Source organism: Vidua macroura, chromosome 2 (genome assembly GCF_024509145.1).
Source record: "Vidua macroura isolate BioBank_ID:100142 chromosome 2, ASM2450914v1, whole genome shotgun sequence".
In the NCBI taxonomy this organism is placed as follows: domain Eukaryota; kingdom Metazoa; phylum Chordata; class Aves; order Passeriformes; family Viduidae; genus Vidua; species Vidua macroura.
Window position 1 is genome coordinate 88762633 of NC_071572.1, and position 20280 is coordinate 88782912.

Below are 20280 nucleotides of genomic sequence, written 5' to 3' on the forward strand. Positions count from 1 at the left end.
GAAAATAAAATGTTCCTCTTGCAAAAATGTGTGACTGTGCAAAGAGAACCAGGCACTTAGGGCCCACCATTTCTCAGTGGAGAAATACTGGAATGTCTCTGAAATCAGTTTAAAAGTCACAGTTCTTTTGTTTGACTGTATTTAATATAACAGAAGCAAAAGGTTTCTAAGAAAAAAAAAAAAAGTGTTGGCTTTCATACTAGGTCAAGAATTGAAGGATTATACAAATATAAATCAACCACCACAGGTAGTGGAGAAAGTAGCATTTGAATATAATTCCTGTGTTTGGGGTGTGTTATGGTTGTTCCCTTCAGATTTTCATCAAGATTGAAATACTAAGGACCAATGACTCTAAATTATCCTTGAGGATTGGTCTCAGGGAAGAATTAATGTGGCCACAGGAAGCCCTGCCTGACCCCTTGGCAGTTCAGGAAATACTGAGCATAGTAAGTTTAAGCATTGGTTTCTGCCAGAGGTGGAACACCCCAGCAGGGCAATATGTGGCAGTGTGCCTACACTCCAGCCAGAGGCTGCTGTTTGAGTTGGCTGTGCCTGTCCCCAGTACTTACTGATGGATGGCAAATGGTAATTGCAGGCAGATTGTGTAACACCAGAAAGTCGGTAGAGCAGTTCAACTGTTCGCACTGGAGCTCCCAATGAGCGGTAAAGTTAGGCTAAAATGACTTCTCCTGACAGCTTTCTAAGCATGTTGTGATCTGTTTTCAAATCAGAGAGATTAATATTTATCCTTCTTGTTTTCATTTCCTTCACATATTCTATATATGTTGCAAATATTTGGGGGAATGGGGGAAAAATCATCTTATATTTATTAATAATATGATAGATAAAAATCATTGACTCAATAACAATTACAAGAAGAGTTATTAAAATACATATTTTAATTTGTTAGGTACTTTCTTTTAAGAACTTAAAAAATGGTGGCTAAAATTAAGATATTAAGGAATGACCTATGAAAGAATTTGCTAGAAAAATCAAAAAAATTATTCAAGAAATAAAGTTGCTGATTAAGTTTCAGATAGAGATGTGATTAAGAGAACAGTCTTTAACAGGGAAAATTAACTGATTTTTCATAACAACTTGTATCCTTTCCTAGTTCTGAAATACTTTATTTATTTGATATATTTGATAAGTTAAATTCAAGGTGCCATTAAAAGTTGAAAAATTAGTTGGATTTGAGGAATTGGTTATCTTTGTTTATTCTAACCATCCTCTTTCAGCTGGTGAATGTAAATTAGGTTTGAGTCTTTTAGCTGTACCAAAATCTCATAAGATACGATGCTTAGAAGTAGTAAATTTTGCTAGCAGCAGAGAATGTAGACATAAATGTTAAACTTACAATACAGCATCTGCTTGGATCAACTTAATTTTGCCTCCATGTGTGTGCTATATTTAGAGTGGTCCTATTTAATTGGTAACTTTTAAATAATATGCATATAATATACATATTTTAGAAAAGAATTTAAAATTCTGGTTGGAATCAGTTTCAATTTCAGATGGAATAGGAGTCAGCTTGACACTAGCCATGATTAAAAAATGAGCAATAATCAATTGGCAAAAAAAGGGATGGCTCTTCTATAATTTGCTAATGCAAAAGGAAAAACTATGAATTTAAATGATTAGCATAAGATAGTGGTACACATTTTGTGCTAAGTCCAGTGTAAAACAACTGTGCCCTAGAGTACTGGCATAAAAAAATAAAAGTAGCAGTGATTACATGTGAAACAAACTGTGGGAATTAAAAATGTCTGGATTTTAATGGGGTTTATAATTAGTGATTCAAATCACTGATTTAAATTGATCCCCCCGATGTTACTCTCTGCGATTCCTAGAGAAACAGATGTAGAACAGCATTGCTTTAGTAGAGTGTGAAAAGTGAAAGTTTGTACCTGCCTATGCAATGTTAATGACATTATGTCTAACCATACCTAAATTTGATCATTCAGACAGTTTTACGAAAAGGTAATTTTCATGGAGTTAGATAGAGCCATGTTTCACAAAAGCTGTCCCCACAGGAGCTAAATGCCAAGGTAATCAATCATACAGCATACTGCATCCTGTTGTTATGGATATAGTACATTATTTATGCAGTATAAAGATTTTTTAGATGTTGTTGAAATGAACAGGCTAGCACATGACAACTCTAGGTTGTAATAAGTTACATGAGCTGAAAATTGCAATTTCATAGGTTAAAATTTGTATAGATGCCTTCACTGCTTGCAGCAAGTTAGAATCTGATTTTTTGCAAGTGTGGACTTTCAGGGAGCAGCAAAATTCTGTTAGAAGTCTGTGGTACGTTAATTGCATCTACAGATGAGTATTTGTATACCACTTGTATTTGTTACTGAATCCAAGAGTCACAGGAAATAGGGTAAACCTTTTTGGCAGCAGTACAAGATTGTTTGAGGTAGCACAGTTTAGGTTCTTCAGCGAGCCATTGCATAGGATATAATTAGGCACAGGCTTTTAATGGAAAATTTTCTCAGCCTTCAATTTTTCCCTCACTGCATTGTTCCAAACATTTCAGTTTTGCTGAGAATGAGATAGTAATCTTCACCAGGTTCATTTAATAAGCAGTTGCATTTGTATGAGAAGCCCTAAAAGACTGATGGAAAACAGAATGGTGGTGGAAAAAATAATGGCTTCTATGAAATGAGGGTGACCTGCTTCCCTTCTCCCTGTCAGATATTTTGGTTGGTTTGAAGGGAAAATTGCAGTTATACCTGTAGAGTGATTTTCAAATTGTGATCATTACCCTTCTGTGGCTGAAGAGTTCTGAAGCTGAGAGACTTCCAGGGTTATTGGAATAGTGCTGTTGCTCCTTACCATGCCTTGATATATTTTATTACTGTTGCCTACATTCTTTTTGAGCCCATGTAAACTCCTGAATACTTTCGTGAAACATTCATGGCTTTGGTAAAGAGAAGAGGTGCCTTTGTGTTTTCCACCATGCATTCTCTAGTTCTGTTGCTGTTGATTTCACTCTTCTATACTTGGGACTTCTTCCTCTTGGCTGTTTTTCTGCATCCTTTGCAGTCATGCAGTCAGCTCTTGTGCCATTCTCATGCCTTCTTACTCTCCCCATTTCCTACTCTCTTCCATTTTTAAAATAGGTTTAGACAGCTTTTCTCTCCCCCTTGGCTCCATTTGTCATCACTGTCATCTCTATCAGATCTTCCCTTTGTAATCTTCATCTCTTAGGCCCTCTCACTTTTGCCTTACAATTCTTCCCTGTTTGTCTTGGATTCCCATTTCCACAGTGGTATTTTGTACTTTTTGAGCTGCCACGTTTATTCATGCCCTTCTCTTTATTTGCAACGTAGACATGTTTCAGTTTTACTCAACAAACATTAATCAGCCTTCCTCTTAATTGTTGGTCATTCACTTGGCCTTTCCATATGCACTCCAGTTTTAGGAGGTTTGCAAATGTGACCACACTCTGTTTTGGTGTCTCTCTTCTCTACTAGCTCCTCCTTTGTAATTTCTGGAATCTTACAATATTCAGTCTCCTTCTGTGATGATGTTTTGCACAGCCTTTTGCTTTTTTCCCTTCTCTTACTCATGGAGAAAAATACAAATGCATGTCTGTACTCAGGAGTCTTATTTCAGTTTCTCGACTCCAGCTGTACCTTTCTGCCTAAATTAAAATCTTAGCTGACGGATTACATGGATTAGACAATAGTGAAGAAAAATGTTCGAGCTTCTTTGCTACCTTCTTTCACAGTCACTCTGTGTATCACCACTTTCTCTCACTTCAGCCTATGCCTTAGCATTGCCATGGTCACTCTCTGGTGCTTGTCTAAATCCTTCCTAATTCTTCATTTGTCCTTTCATTTACCACAGATGACAAATGTGTTCTCTCCTTCCTGAAAGTTCTCCTGTAGATTCTCCCTGTACTAGCATTGCCCAAGCTTGCTGCACATATATTATTACATTTTACTCAATTCCTCGAGTAACACTGACTCAGCAATTATTCTTAATTTGGGTTGGATTTTTTGCTTTGAAGTTGCTTTACATTATTTTAGACCTGAAAATTTATTTCTTTCAATTAGTTAGCTTAAAAGATCTTGCCTCACATAAATCTTTCATGTTCTTCATGCTTATCATTTTTAAGACATGCCTGTCATACTTTTTCATGTAGATAAAATTGTTATCAGGGAATATTATAATTTTCTGTCTGCTGGTGGATGGCTGCCAGTCTACCTCAGAATCTTTTTCAGTTTCCTCATTCAGGTTCCCCTTTGCAGCAATGCTTGTGGAAGTATCAGAGGGCAGGTCTCTCTGCTATGTCATGCCCATTGCTCAAATCTTCCCCAGGCAGCTTGCTTCCTTGTCATTCATCAGTCTGGATTCATCTGTTCTCTTATGGCTTATATGTGGCACTTACACTTTTTGTGCCAGCAGTTGTCTTTTGCAGAATATTGTAGGAAGAGATTCATGGCTTAAGAAGGTGAATTCAACAACAACAAAAGCAATTAATAATAAATGACCCTGCAATTCTGCAGCAGCAGCCAGTGCTTTCTGATTTACTGGTTATTTGTTTTGAAATTTGAACAAATATGAAACTGTTGCAACTGCTACACAGGTCTGGAACAAAGGCACACAAGGTCTTGTTCTCACAGCAAGCAATTGAGTCAGTGCTGTGAGCAGTGATGCCTCTTCTGTGTTTCTTTTCCTCAGTTCATGTCAAACCACCAGAAGAAGTTAAAATAACTTTCACTGCCTGGAATTAATTTGATTAATATTTTTCTCCCTGTAATTATGTTATTTTGTATGCGTATTTTATGCAAGCAAGTGACTTAACCAGTACAGTGAAAGCATAAGAATGGTGTCGTTGGACAAACACTTAATGGCAGTGTGGTTCTTTGTTGTGTACTGAATACAAATTAGTTGTTTCAAGAAAAGAGCAGAACTAACCAGTTTACAGAGTTACCTGACTTAAAAGGCTTCCCTTCTAATTATTTCATGTCAGTGCTGCTGTTGATCTGTTCCTTTTCGAAAAATACCCATCACTAAGCAAAGAGTGATTCCTGCCTGCAGTCTCTGCTGTGAGTAGTGCTGGTGGTGGGACACTGCTGTGGCGCAGCAGGGATGCAGCTCCCCCAGGCTTGTGCAAAAGTGCTGGAAAGTGATAGAGAGAACATTCTCTCATGTAGGTACCATCTCTGGACATGCCGAGGTTCCCTGGAGAAGGCAGATCTGTTGAATTGTTTGAACACAGACGTTACTTTGGAGACTTACTTTGTGTATTTGAGCTGATAGCCATGACTGCTGTGAACCTGGAAGTGGAGAGAAAGGAGGAGTGTAAAGAAAGTCCAAGGGTTATGTGTTGAGAATATAAGTTCAAAAACATCGTTCTGCACTGTAGTTTTCTAGTTGGAGTTTAGCGGGTTTTTTTTATTTTTTTTTATTTTTTTGTTTTGTTTTGGTTTTTTTTTGTTTGTTTGTTTTGGGTTTTTTTGGGGTGTTTTTGTGTTTTTTTTTTTTGTTGTTGTTGTTTTTTTTTTTTTTTTTTTTTTTTTTTTTTTTTTTTTTTTTTTTTTTTTTTTTTTTTTTTTTTTTGTTGGTGGTGGTTTTTTTGACATGGCCATAGACTTTTGGACAAGTATGCTGGCATGTTTAATTCTCTCAGACTTCAGTAATTTCTTTTTACCCTGCTACTTTCCAGAATATGTATTTCAGTGTGTATTTTGCTTCAAGTGCTACTTACTTAGTAACTTAGTTTCTTTTCTGTTGTATTTTCATGTCTGTAACATGAATTTCATTTAAGGTAACAGTGTAGTTGTTTTATCCTGATACTAGTCTTCCCTATTGCTAAAATCACCTTGATAATTGTGGCTAATAACAAGTTGAAGAAACTTGTCTTTACAATAGGAATTCTACATGTGTCATAGAAGAACAAATTAGAAAAGGAGAAGTGTAAGGTCTAGTTCTGAGACATATCCATTATAATTGAAATCCAAATACATTAAAACAAAAGGTCTTTGAGTAGATTTAGAACTTCTCACCAGTTTCTATGAGTTTTGTGTTTTCAGTGCTTCTGAACTGTGCTTGTGGCAGGAGCCATTTCCAGCACAAATTGCTTTGCTGTAGTTACACAGGAATTTGAATGTCAGAATATATACATCAATGTCTGCTAGTTTAGAACACAGGCTTACCCATTCACTGACCATAAAATGTGGGGCATTTAGGAAAGCAAAGAAAGAAAATTAAGTGTTCTCATGTGCATTATGTGAGAGTGCTGGTAAAAGTAAGGTTCTGCTGGCTAAATGAGGTATACTGTATTGTTTGAGATCTCAGATGGCTTAAAAGAAATAAAAATAACTGCATGAAATTGAACCTTGATGTGAGTGCTAGTGATCGGGAATGGTGAATGATTGAAGATGAAGCTAAGAGTTATCTGTCCCTTCTAGTGAGAACCAAGAATCAAATTCTCTAAAGTGTAAAAACCAGGTACTTGGACCAACTCATTCCAGAGCCCAAAGATAGTGAGATCATCTTAGTGCAAGGATTGTGTCTGGTTGACTAACCTGGAACCTTGGTTTCCCCAGTTTTTGGTGACCATCCTGTCTGGCCAGAGCCATGGAACATGGATGCACCTTAGCTGGTATAGAGGGAATCTGTGAGTTTTGGCATGGCTTGGACAGCTCTCTGTCAGACCACTCATAGCTTGCTCCACTGTCTCCCAGTCAGTTTCCAAGGCTTTTGTCTTGATCTTCAAAACAACTGTTGGATCAAACACCCTAGCAATATCAAAGGCTGTATCTCATTTTTGAACTGCCAGAAAAGCTGTATTCCTCTGAGGCAATGTAGATGATGAAATATCATAGCAATCATTCATCAGCTGGGGACAGTGTGTTGGGTTGGGGTACAGGCTATGAAAAAAAACCCAAACATGTGAGGTGATCAGGTGAATTCAGAGTAAGGCATTTTAAAGGAAGTGGTATAACACCTCTCTGCATATATAAATGGCTTCCATCATAAACATGATGCAAAAGCAACTTCTGTTTTCATCTAAAAAATAATTGTCAAAAAGAAGAAAATTAAGAAAATTTGGAATGCTGTCAGATCTTACAAGATGCTTCATTTTTAAATATCCTGTTATATGAGCCATAATATACTAAACTTTTGAAAGTTGTGTACCTGTGTTGGGTAATCTCCTAGCAGTGATTAGAACTTACCTTTTCTTGGCATTAAAATCACAGGCACAACTTACTTGGAGAGGCCATAGTAGCAAAAACTAAAAGGTAGCATAGCTCAAAAAGGACTGAGTATTGTGTAAGTGTGATGGACTCAAATTAAGTGTGATCAAATTCTAAACAAACCTTAGGAGTTTTATTTCCAGCTAATTGGAAATATTCTCCCACTGTGCTTTGTAAAGCATTATCGACAGAACTGATAGGGCTTAAGCAATTATTTCTCCCCTCTCAACCTGGTTGCTAGAAACTGATAAATTGCCTAAAGGGTTCAAAAGTACAACTCTAGACAATTTAATTGGAGGGAAAAAAAGCATATTAAGTTAGATATAAATGAAATACCATAATAGATATGTATTTTAGAAATGGAATCTTGGTAAATACAATATTTTTCTAGAAATGAGACATCATTCTGGTTTTTTTGAACATTCGAGTCCCGTGGGTGTCTGAGGTACATCAGTTTCTTCATTTTAAGTTTCTCTTAGCCTGCCTAACTCATTTACCTGAGCTCCGTCAGCCATTCAGGCCCCTTTAGGAGAAGGGGAAGTTGTCATTATGTCTTGTAACAAAGACAGAAGGTGAATTGGAGGTATTCTGTTGATAAACACGGCAAAAGCTCTAGAGGAGCCTGTCCTTTCTGTGTCACGGGGTGTATGTTTACAAAATGACTGTAGTAAGGTCAAATATGATTGTTGACTTGGTACAATGTGGAATGTTGAAGGCAACAAGGTTTCCAAAACTTCCAGCACAGAAATTTTGCTGAATTTTTCTGAAATGTTGAGTTTGCATAAGAAGAATCTCTTCTTCAGAGGGAGACTGTGTGAATGCAAAAATGATTGCATCTCAGTTTTATGTTCAAACTGAAAGTCTTTGCGCAGGTTTCTGTGGAACTAGAATTAGAAAATACATGGGCTGGTGTGATACAAAGAGAGAGCTTGTCATCCCTGAGCAGAGTGAAAAGGTGGTTGCCACTGAATTCAGTTCTCCTGGCCAGCCTGATTTGATGTCTTTGATGTCAAGCATGGCAAGTTTCCTTCCACAGTTGAGCTTCACAATAAATGCACACTCCAAAGTGTGTGTGTTACACTGCAGCCAGCCTTAAACATAAAGTACAGGCCATCAAAATCTCTTCTTCTAATCTCTTTTGATGGCAATTGCCTTAGGACAGGTCTAGTCCTGAGTCTGTAAATTACATCCTAGTTGCATCTGAAGAACTTTTACATGTGTCATTTTGAACTATGATTTTACTTCTTTTCTCCAGCTCTTTTGGTGAGTAATGTGAAGTCACAAGATTTCTTCTTCCTGACTGGCTGATATAAATTTGAAGTGCGAGAGGAAAAATAATGAGTTTCTGTTGTTCAGCTGTGGATGATAAATGTTCCTGCTCAGGTTCTTAACATTTTCAGGGTCTTAGAAATATTTTAATGAATATGTAAGCAGTGATACTTACAAGAAATACAGCCTCATAATTCCTGATGAGTGAAAGAGGCATCTTTGCCAATTATTTCTTTTGCTATAGCAAGCATTATGTTTAACACTTCTCTGCATATTTTCTGCTGGACAAAATTCATGTGAATGTGTAATTAAAGCAAGGATTTGGTCTGTGTGTTATAATGGAGAATATTAATGAATAGCCCAGGTTTTAAAAGATGACTGCCAATAAATGTTAGTATTACAGAACTCTGTTGCATGGTGTCATGCATACATATTAAAATACATTATTTTATACAACAGCTTTGAATGCTACTTCTCTTTTTCTTTTTCAATATAAGATTGGTATGCGCCAGCTATATCAAAATAATAGGTGCAATTGGAAGGACAAGTAAAGAGCAAATATTAAATGTTGTAAGAAATTAAAATAAACTATAATTTAATGCTGAACGATTTTCAGATAAGAAAATTCATTAGTAAAAATGTGACCTTCAAAACAGTTTCCTGTGGAGTTAGTAATGCTCTGTAATATTGTACTAAGAGATGAGCTTGAAGACATTTTTTTTGTAAGCAAAAACCCTGCAAAACCAAAACCAACTTTCTTGTGAAGTGGTACCTGAAGTTCCTGAGACTCAACATGCTTTTCTGTTGGTGGTTGTTACCTTAGGAAGCTTGCAGTGCTGAAGAGTCTGACAATGCTTTTAGTCATTTTATACACCCAGCTATTTATATTTATATATACTTTTACTGGTATTTAAAGTAGTAAAGAACAAAATGTGTGTCCAGTATGTTTTTCCTCTGTCTTCTGATTGCAAATCTGGCTTTTGTCCCTTTCTTCTAGTTGCTTTCAGTACACTGCAGAAGTGTCACTGGTCAAGCAAGAATCGACTCTTGCAGTGGTGACTAATCTTACCCTTCACCAGCTCATTGCCTTTCACTCACTGTATATGCAGATATAAAAGAGACCATTGGTATGGTTTCTGTTTGACTTTAAAATTTATTTTTATGGCAGGAAGGTGCACATAAAGACTGTTCTTTAAAAACTTGATGATAGAAATGGTGAAAAAGCAAAACAAAAATTAACTTTAAATATATAATGATGTGAAGTTATTCATAGAATGAGAGATCATTTAAATGAGTACTGTTTTAGAAACTCAGCTGTGTGCATGTTGATTAGATATATAAACAAAAGGTAGCAATGTCTTTAATTATGATTTCTTGGAATTAATTTTTGCTTTCCAGCATAAATATGCATGGACCTAGGGTTCACATTGCTTAGAAATACCTATAAGCTTTCTGTCTGCATTTCTGTGTGCATATACAATTGCATGTGCCCTCCAGTGTATATGGTTGCTTTTTGCCTATTAGCAAAAATTTACAAAAGTGGTGCCATCAGTTCAGGATTAAGTGGAGCAGAACCTGCATCTACAAAATTAGCCAGCTTTTTTATATTATCCAGTACTTCTATGGAGCAGCATCTTCTATGCTCTCTTTGTTAAGGAATTAGTGAGGCACTGCCACACCCTGGGGAAACTTGCCAATGCCATCAGCCCATCCTGAGATGTGCTGTGGGGACAGAGGGAAGCTGAGTCCTGGAGAGGAGGGATGAGGGGATCTGGGAAGATGCCTGAAGAACATGTATCCCTTGCAGAGGATGGTTGAAACTCCCTTAGAGCAGTTAATTCAGCTTAAGCAGCTTTTTGGTTTTTAACTGCAAGGACACCCAGATGAGTTTTAAATCAGACTATTTCATTAAATTCACCTAACAGCAGTGATTTATTTGTCCACCTGTGAGTATCTTTTTGCCAGTGTGTTTCTGAGGGACAGTAAAGCTGCATATTACTTAGACACTTGCTCTCAGACAGCTGTTGATTAGTTGCTGCCCAGATCTCTCCTAGATTTCATAGATTTAAGATTACAATATTGGTAAGTAGAATTTGAACATAAATCCTTGTGCTTCCTTTTTTAATAATATTTCTTCAACCTTTAGCAAACAGCCTTGGAGGAGAGTACTGATGATGATAGAAATGATTCTCTTTTCCTGGCTATAATACTGGTGGTGTTTGACTGCATTTGAGGGCAGTGGTTTTTGTTACAGCCTCCCTATTAATGGGGTTATGACAAGTAACATGGACTGGTTTGCTTGTCTTGTAACTCTCCCTTTGTCATCTCACAGGCTGAAGAGGAAACAGTGGCCTTTCTTGATCACAGTGGAAGTGAAGAAGAGTTTGATCCAAGCACTCTCCCAGATCCTGATAAATACAAGGACTCTGATGCAGAGCAGGAGTCAGAAAGTGAAGACAGCTATAGGTATGCACCATCTTCCATGTTCATTTTAAAATTATGTTTTTTATAAACTGTTTTGTTTGCATGTTAGGAATTCATCTTACAGTCCACGGGATTTAGTATTATAAAAGTTTGTGTGTCAGACGCTGAACAGAAATGTGAGCTAAAGGCTATTGTTTTCTTTTGTGAAGTTGTATAATAATGATTTTTGAGTCCATATTGAAGGGATCTTGTTGAGACTGTTTCACATGCAAAAATCTTGATTAATATCCTGGAGGTTTCGTATGTTTTTGTGGTGGGTTTACCCTCTCTGGATGCCCAGTGCCCACCAAAACCACTCTATCACTGACCTCCTCAGCTGGACAGGGAAGATAAAATGTAGTGAACAGCTCAGGGGTTGAGATAACACCAGGAGAGATTCCTCACCAGCTACTGTCATGGGTGAAACAGACGTGACTTGTGAAAAAATGAATTTATTTATTGCCAATCACATGACAGTAAGGTAATGAGAAATAAACCCAAATCTTGAAACACCTTTTCCCCACATCTCTCTTCTTCTCCAGATTAACTTACAATTTCTTCTACATCCTCATGCACTGACCTGGGGGTCTGCAGGGCTGTTCCTCTCACATATTCTCACTGCTCTCCCTGGCTGCTTTGTGCTGTTTTTTTCCCTCCTTCTTAACTATGCTATCCCAGAGGCACTCCCACTATCACTGATGGGCTCAGCCTTGGCCAGTGGTAGGTCTGTCCTGTTTCAGAAATGCATTTCTCTTCTGGTACATTGCAGCTTCTTTCTGTGGAAGGAAAAATGTTGAAGTAATTTAAGGATTTCACGATCCCTTTGCACCTGTGCTTTATTAAATAAATTTGTGCATGGTAAAACTTGCTAAGTTCAGTGATTCAGTATTGTTCATACTCTTCAAGACTCAAGTGAAGTGGACTCTGAGTAGAAGGAAATGCATAATAATAAGTTAAATTAATTCAAATCAGTGTTTATAATTGTATGAACCAGAAGAATTTGTTTCATGTAGTTTAGTAGAAAAGCACAGGGTGGGAATGAGGATCTGTAGTTGATGCCAGCATACTGTGGGAAGATAAAGGGATAAGTGATACCACATGAAGTCTTGTGTGGTTCACTGCAACAAGAAGGCCACTTGTGTTTCTGACAAACAATGTATTATGTAACAGATTGAGAAGGATGATCTTGACACCTAAATGGGAGCATAGATGTCTAACTTCATAAAGCTCTTGCTTTTCACATCTGAACCAGGTTAATCCTAGGGGCTAGATTGTCCTTACCCACGTGTAACTGTGTGTTGTGGAGGCAGTATGCATGACTGGGTGTGGGACATGGATTTAAGGACTAGATATCCCTAAGTTAACAGGCTGGTGGCCATGTCCCCTGGAGCCTGTTCACCAGTGAATGCCAATAGAACTGACAAGGATGGGGAAAAGCATTGCTTTTTCTGAGCAGCAGTAAATCGCTCCTTTGTGTGAGGGGAGTATGTATTCATACATCACATTTTGTATTGATCCTTTCCTTAGAATGTCAGCTAGACTCAAGATTAGCTGCGCTTTAAGAATCAAAGTTGACAGAGATGGACAGATTTTTGGCAGTGGTAGTAAGGGCAGACTTTTGTTGGATCAGTGGCTGATCTGGCCCCCCTAGAGTTAGGTCATGTGCTCTTAAGGAGAGCAAGGACTCAAAGAAAGTCAAGGTCCTTGATAATCTTCCCTTCCTGTGGAGTAGATTAGGAAAGAAAGAATACACACCGAAGGAAACCAGGGAAGTTTCCTTTAGCGTATCTCTAGACATACCTACACTGAGCATCAAAGCTGCCTTTGGAGCTGGAGAACAGACCACTACACACGTGAAAGAAATGTGGTTTCATCAACACTGCTTACTGGAAAGAGTCCTTGGCCTGTCTTACTGCACCAAAATACTGAGAGATTGCCCAGAAGAGCTTTAGTTGGCACCATCCGGAGTCGCAGCTGTTGTGGACAATCTCACACCAATACTTGTACCCACACCGTGCCCAAATCCATTTAGCCTGTAACAACTTGACTGATATTCCCTGGGCAGGCCATGGCCAGCACAGGATTATCCATCATGTGCTGCACTGTCACCAGAGTCACCAGTGGTGCTGCCTTCCAACACACCCCCGCACCCCGTTCAGGCAACCTTAGAAACAGAAAGGCTGTTTGCAGCTGCTCCAAAGTCAGCTTTGATGCTCAGTGTAGGTATGTCTGGTGAGGTGCACTGAGCACCCTGCAGACAGCTTTTGAGAAAGAGCGAGATACAGTGAAGGAAATTAATTTGAGGTTGTTAAATCAACACTCATGCCTCATGCAGCTCTCTTAGAATTGCTATTGAACTGTATGATGAGTTGCTTTTGGGGTTGGGAAATACCAACCTAATGATTTTAACAAAAGCAAATCAGCTGAGAGTAGCAGACAGTAAAATTGGGCTTTGAGATTAGAAAACACAACTCTATTCTGTTTTTTATTTCCAAAATCCAGGGATTTTGTTCAAAGAGTTGGATTAAAATAGAAATATGTTGGGCTACACTAGCTGCTCCTTGCTTTAAGAGGGGAAAAATGCTTGTAATAGTAAGTATGAGACCTAGGGTGTCTTCCTTCAAGAATCTTTAAAAAGAGACCATCTGTCCCTGTCTGTGGTTTCAGAAGTCAAAACCATTGTTAATCTTCTCTCTGTCCTCCCACAGATTTTTTTTTAACTGGGGGAACTGTACAAATCATGAGTTAAATTTGCCTTTGCATAAAAATTCCCTTCCAGCCATACCTCTATAAGCAGAGTAATTAATGACTTCAGGCATGTAATATGAGATTAATTTTTGTATATCTAGCAACATTCATCATATTTGGTTTAAGGCTATCAAATGTAAATTGTTAATGAGGTGAAAAATCTAAGAATACAGAACAGGGCGAAGGAAAAGCAGCTGGATTTCTTAAATATTCATTTTGCAGTCAGATTGAGGTTTTGGTATTTCTAATTCTTCAACCTCTTTAAATAAAAGTGTGGGGGAAGAGCAAAGTTCCGATTGACCTCATCATTATCTTCTTTAAATTTTAATGGGTGTGACCGATCACATTAACTCCTAGATCAGCATGGAGAAGATCTCAGACATGAGGGGAAATATCTTAGTTCTGGTACTGTTTTGTTTGTGACTTTATGGACAGTCACCTGGTGACAAGTGTGCAAGTTAGTAGTCAGTGCTACTTTGTTGTGTGCCTTCTTTTATTTATGAAAATTATGGGCAAATTACATTTTCTTACAGCTTCTTCTTACAGGAGGATGCTGATGTTGACCTGCTAAGTTTTAGGTCATTCTTGATGAGGTTGACATTACATTGTCTTTTGAGATCATTTATCAGCAAATCATGGTGCTCCTTCTAAAATGGATTATTCAGGTCATATCTGTGACTTTGTGAAGGCCAGAACTTACTATTGTGATGGCCAGAAAAGCATCATAGGAGAGACGTTATAAAAGGTCTCAGTTTAAAAGCCTTGGTCATTCTTATTAGCTGCAAAATTGGACACTGAGATATTGCTCTTGTTAGAGGCTTATCCATTCAATTTTAGAGGTATTTTGATTTATGTCAGTGGAATGGCCAGTAAGGGAATCATAGAATCATTTAGGGTGAGAAAGACGTTTAAGATCAAACTATTAACCCAGCACTGCCAAGTCCCACTAAACCGTGTCCCTCAGTGCCACATGTACAAGTCTTTTAAATACTTCCAGGAATGGTGACTTCACCACCTCCCTGGGCAACCTGTTCTAGGACTTGACAGCAAGCCTTTTGGTCAAGAAATATTTCCTGTTATCCAATCTAAACCTCTACTGGTGCAACTTGAGGCTGTTTCCTCTTGTCCCTGTCACTTGTTACCTGGGGGAAGAGACTGATCCCCACCTGGCTGCACCCTCCTTTCAGGCAGCTGTAGAGAGTGATGAGGTCCCCCTGAGCCTCCTTTTCTCCAGGCTGAACACCCCCAGCTCCCTCAGCTGCTCCTCACAGGACTTGTGCTCCAGACCCTTCCCCAGCTCCGTTGCCCTTCTCTGGACACGCTCCAGCCCCTCAATGTCTTTCTTGCAGTGAGGGGCCCAGAACTGAACACAGGATTGGAGCTGTGGCCTCACCAGTGCTGAGTGCAGGGGGACGGTCACTGCCCTGCTCCTGCTGGCCACACCAGTGCTGATCCAGGCCAGGATGTCATCGGCCTTCTTGGCCACCTGGGCACACCCTGGCTCATGCTCAGCTGCTGTTGACCAGCACTCCAGGCCCTTTTCTGCTGGACAGCTTCCCAGGCACTGCCCCCAGCCTGCAGCGCTGCCTGGGGTTGTTGTGACTGCAGTGCAGGACCCGACCTTGGCCTTGCTGAACCTCCTAGAGGTGGCCTCGGCCCATTCATCCAGCCTGTCCAGATCTAGAAAATAACACAGCACAATATGTTTTAATTACCGTTTTTATGTGCTGTAGCATTCTGACAGCAAGTAAGGAAGAAGGTGCACTGGGCTTTATGGAAGGGACTGCAGTAATTAATCTTCATTAGGATTGCTGCCATGGCCTTGTGAATTAAAATTTATTACATGGAAAAAGTTTTCGGCATAGCATGTTTGATTAGCAAAATGCCACTATTTATGGGAAAAAAAATATTCCTAACTTTTCTGAACTGTATTTTACTAGCAGATTCATTCATTATTCTTGTACATTTCTTTGGGAAAGAGCTTGTGTGCTTTATTGCAGCCTGGAAACTTGACTCATGGCCTATAGTTCAGTGGCAAGGGTGGTTTGTTTCCAGAGGAATGCTGGTAAACCTATGCTCCAAAACATTCTCTGATAAATGTTAAGTGAAGCAGAGCCTGTCTAGAGATCTTGCCGGGACCACGTTGTTTTAACAACAGCTACTTGGCTGTGTGACTGCACATTTCTAATGGCTGATTCTCAAGCATTTAAAATATAAACCTTATAGCTTGTTAAGACATTTATGACCATGGGAAACGATAAAAGGACTGGCTCTGCAAGGTGACAGGCCTTCAGTTAATGGAGACTGAGGAGGAATTCATTTGACAAGTAAGTGCAGAAGTTATTCCCATATAGCTGCTTTTGCACACTTAGTTCTTTCAGATGTGGAGATGAGAGTTATGCCTGTTACAACTCCTCCAAAGAGCTTTTTGTCCATACAGCTAAGGAAAAGCACCCTGAATGAGCACAGGATATCTCTGAGCATCATGATGCCACACATTTTCCCTTTTAAAATTGCCACAGCCACCTTTTGTAAAAGCTACAACTCTGACTTCTCCTTCAGAGTAGTACAGCCCCTTTCCACACCACCCAAACCAGCGCTGGTGAAACTCCATCCTGAAGGAACCAGGATGGGGGTTGGACTTGCTGTTCTTCAAAGGTCCCTTTCAACCCAGTCATTCTATGCACAGTCAGTCTGTCTTTCTTCTGCATCTCAAAATTAGGAACATCTTACTCGCACGTTTCGCATGATTCTCTGTTTCCCTTCCGAAGCTGTTGTTATCAAATAGTGTTTTGCATCTACTTTTTGTGCATCATGAAAACACAACTGTATAGCTCTCTTCATTGATTGTTGGTTTTGCTGCTGCTGCTTCCTGTGTTATACATGCCTCTTTATTCACCTCTCCAGTTCACAGTCCAGCTGGGGTCAAATTAGTGTGAAAATACACTTGCCTATGTGTAGATGCATCTTCTGTTTACACTGCTAATCAAGCTGCACAATCCCTCAGTAACAGTAAGAAACAGCTTGATTCAGCAGAATCATACCACAAAACATGAAAATCCATCATAATTGTATAAATGTGCTTTTTTTTTTTTTTTGTGGAAAAAACTGAGGAATCTCACAGTTCAGTTCCTTCTGAATATGTTTTATATTTAAATGTTTTACCTTATAGATATCTAGGCCTATAGGTCTCTGAAACTCCAGAAGTGATTTTAATTTTTGGTGTTTTAAATCTGCTGTTTCATAGCTTGTAGGTACAAATGCATAGCTTGTGAGGTTTCTGCAGTGGTTTAATTGCTAAGACGTTTTTAACTAATGTCCTAGATGAAGCATTAGTCAATTATGAATGCAAACTGGGCTTCAGAGTCCATTCAAAGACTGGAAATAATTGACTCTTTTGCAAACAAGCGAAAATGCTTTTACTTAATGAGGCCTTTTTTGAGCTTTTAAAGTGAACCCCTACAATCTGTCCTGATCAAAGTGAACACCATGAAACTCCAGTCCAGACCTACACTGTCCACTTGGAAAACAGAGAATTCTTTCTGCTTCAGTATATTTTCATATCCTGTCAGTATAGTTTCAGCATTTATGGAATTATCTTAAGCATTACCGAGAGAAATATGAGAGTCCTTTCCCCAGAAAAGGAATAAAATGTTAGTAGTGAGCCCTGAAAAACCACCCCCATACAAATGACAGCTCAAAACCAGCAAAGTTGCTATATCCTGTGAATTATAGGAGGAGTGAGTATTTGGAGCAGTCATCATCTATTCATGGAATCACTGAATGTTTTTGGTTGGAAGGAACCTTCAGGATCATCTAGATCCAGCAGTCCCTGTCATGGACAGGGACACCTTTCACAGGACCACATTTCTTTACACTCTTTCCTTCTTTTCTCTTGGGTAGGCAGGGGAGAACAACATAAAGGTAGGGTATTTCATTTGCCTTAATTGTGGAAATGCAGTGTTTCTTACAGGATTTCCCTCCTTCCTCTGGGCTGTAATGAGCAGGCAGGAGATGGCACCATTCTTCTATGAAAAGTGGGGTGGACTGAGAGAGGGAGGCAGGTCATACTTGTGCAGCCCACCAGCACAAGGCCATCAGATCTCCTGTAATAATTCCTTCATCTCTATGGAAGGGCAGCCAGAAAGCACAGTGTACAAGCTGCATTGTGCTGCTGATCCCTCTCAGACAGCATCTGGGGACTTGCTGAAAACTTCCGTGTTTGGGGTTAATGTTCGGGTTAGGCTGGTTTCCAGTGAGTGGTGAAATCAGCATTTCACAGGCTGTTACCTTGTCTTGTTAGTGGGGAAAAATAAGGTGGGCAGCTGATGGTGGGCTGAATTGGGCATTAGGTTCCTTTGCTGTGTTGATTCTAAGGACAATATTCCCCAATTGGAGCTATTTATTGTAACTGCTGTTTATAATTGTTATGTGTCTAAGCAGTATTTCTGAATGGAACAGTTCACAAGCATTACATTTACACTTAAGCAATTTTAAAAACTATGGAGAAGAAAAATTTATTGTTGAAACTCTTTTTTTTTTCAGTTTCTTGCTGAAACTGAATTTCCTGAGTAGAAATTTGACAAATTTTAATTGAAAATCTGAATTTTAACCAACTTTTTTAGAAAAGCCTGAACTCCGTATCTGAAGTTCCATTTAAATTTTTGTTATATTTTAAAAAATACAGACGTGAAAAGCTGAGAATACTGTTTGTTCCAGTTAGCTTGTTTGGATGGAACGATTTGGGATGTGGATGTTTTAATTTTACTAGTTTTGGGGTATGAATTCTACCCTACAGCATACAACAACCAGCTCTCCATAATCTGGTTCACAGATATATCTTAGAATAAATTTGATTAGATTATTTTAAATTTAGCTACGAAGATTTATAGCATTTTTTCTATGTTTTGGACAAAAAACACATGAAGATACATGAAAGCTCTGTCTTTCCTCCCATTGTTGTCAGATGGCCTATGTGGTAGAAGCCAGGGTGATAAAACAAATTGGCATCTCTTTCATCCACAGAGAAGGCTGCAAAAGGCAGTTCATTCAAGTCTTAAAAAAGCCAGCAGAAGAAATAGGAATTCACTAGGGAAAATTACTGGGTTTGGGCTTTTCCTCTTCCTTTCATGGCAAAGAGGGGTTTAGTAGCTTCCAAGGGAAATGTCTGAAAGAAGGGGAAAGAGTGATCGAATGAGGTAGTCCCAGACCAAAACTGTATTAAGTGTAGGATTTGCCAATGAAAGGACAGTTCTTATATTTTTATTTTCGGTGCATATTTATTTAGGCTAGATCTTGAATGCATGTCAAGGTCCACTGACAGATCGCAAAATCAGTTTTGTCAAGTTGTCTGTTGCTGTATTAGACAGCAAATATTAGATAAGACTTATAGCAAAATCCTGATACACTGTAATCAATTAAGACAGCAGAACATCCACCACCACCTCGGTCTGGGAGCAGCTCTAATTTAGACATTCAGAGTTCATCAGCTTCCATTGCTTCACCCTTTTGAATTGTAATTTTGTTTGCTCTTATCTTGACACAAATTTGCCTTGTTTAAAAGGAATTGTTAGATTACATGATGATATTGATTACCACAGTTGTTAAAAAGACTAATTGATTTTTTTTTCTGCAGTGAACTTGAGGATAAGACTGGAAGAAGGAAGAGAAGCTATAGCAACAGTGCCACAGCAGAAGAAATGCCACTGAAAAGAAAGAAGATGCAATTCAGTCAAGAGGAGGACCCCTGTTTGCCATTAGATACTGGGCTTTCTCTGGCAGAGGATGAAGAGCTTGTATTACATCTGCTCAATAGTCACAACTAATTATTTTTTTCTGCAGATTTTCTTCTCTGGGACATTTCCACAATTTGTCAGTAGTTTACACAAAATGAATTTGGCATCTGGGCAGCTGGATCCCAGTGAATGTAGATAAATGAGTTCCACGTGCAGTGGGATTGCCTTAGATTGGCTCATAGGTTATAGACAATATTTAGTTTGATTTATAAGGCTTTCTAATGAACTTTTCAACCTGAATCCCCAGGTGTCATTTTGCAGTATCATGTTCATAATTTTAAATCTCCAAGTTTTGAAACAATTACCTTCTTTTATTTTCATCTTGCTTTAAATGAAAACAGGATGTTCCTTTCTTAACCATGCCAGGTTTTTTATTTTGGGAGATATATGTGTACTAAAATTTTTAAGGAAGAAATATTGTTAGCAGCTCAGATCATATTACCTAAAAATAAAGTGTGTACCTCCTTCTCTGTATAAGACACATATTTTAAGAATATTTTAATAAAAATTTCTAGAGTCGTGATGTAAACTTAATGGTGTCTCTTTCAGCTTTGTTATGAAAGCTTGTATTTATCCTTCAGGTATCACTTCTGTTATGATTCTGTCACTGGTGTTAGGCAATTCAGAAAACAACTTCTAGAAGTTAAAACTGAGTCTTGTATTTGCATCCCATATGAGTGAGAATACAATGTCTCATAGTTGTATCTCTTTGGTCTTTTCATATGAGCATATTAAATACTCCTTTTTTGTCAGTATCACATTCTTTTTTTGTCACAGTAATCGAT

At 38.5% G+C, this 20280-nt stretch overlaps 1 protein-coding gene across 1 annotated transcript in view; it reads left to right on the forward strand.

Annotated features, from left to right (window-relative positions):
* DDX10 (DEAD-box helicase 10) overlaps window positions 1-20029 on the forward strand; it is a 152995-nt gene extending 132966 nt beyond the window's left edge. The window contains exons 17-18 of the mRNA XM_053971515.1: window positions 10822-10955; window positions 19336-20029. Of these exons, the coding sequence (XP_053827490.1) occupies window positions 10822-10955; window positions 19336-19525 (324 nt within the window). The 3' untranslated portion in view covers window positions 19526-20029. The remainder of the gene's footprint in view (window positions 1-10821; window positions 10956-19335) is intronic.
* Window positions 20030-20280: the final 251 nt, after the last annotated feature.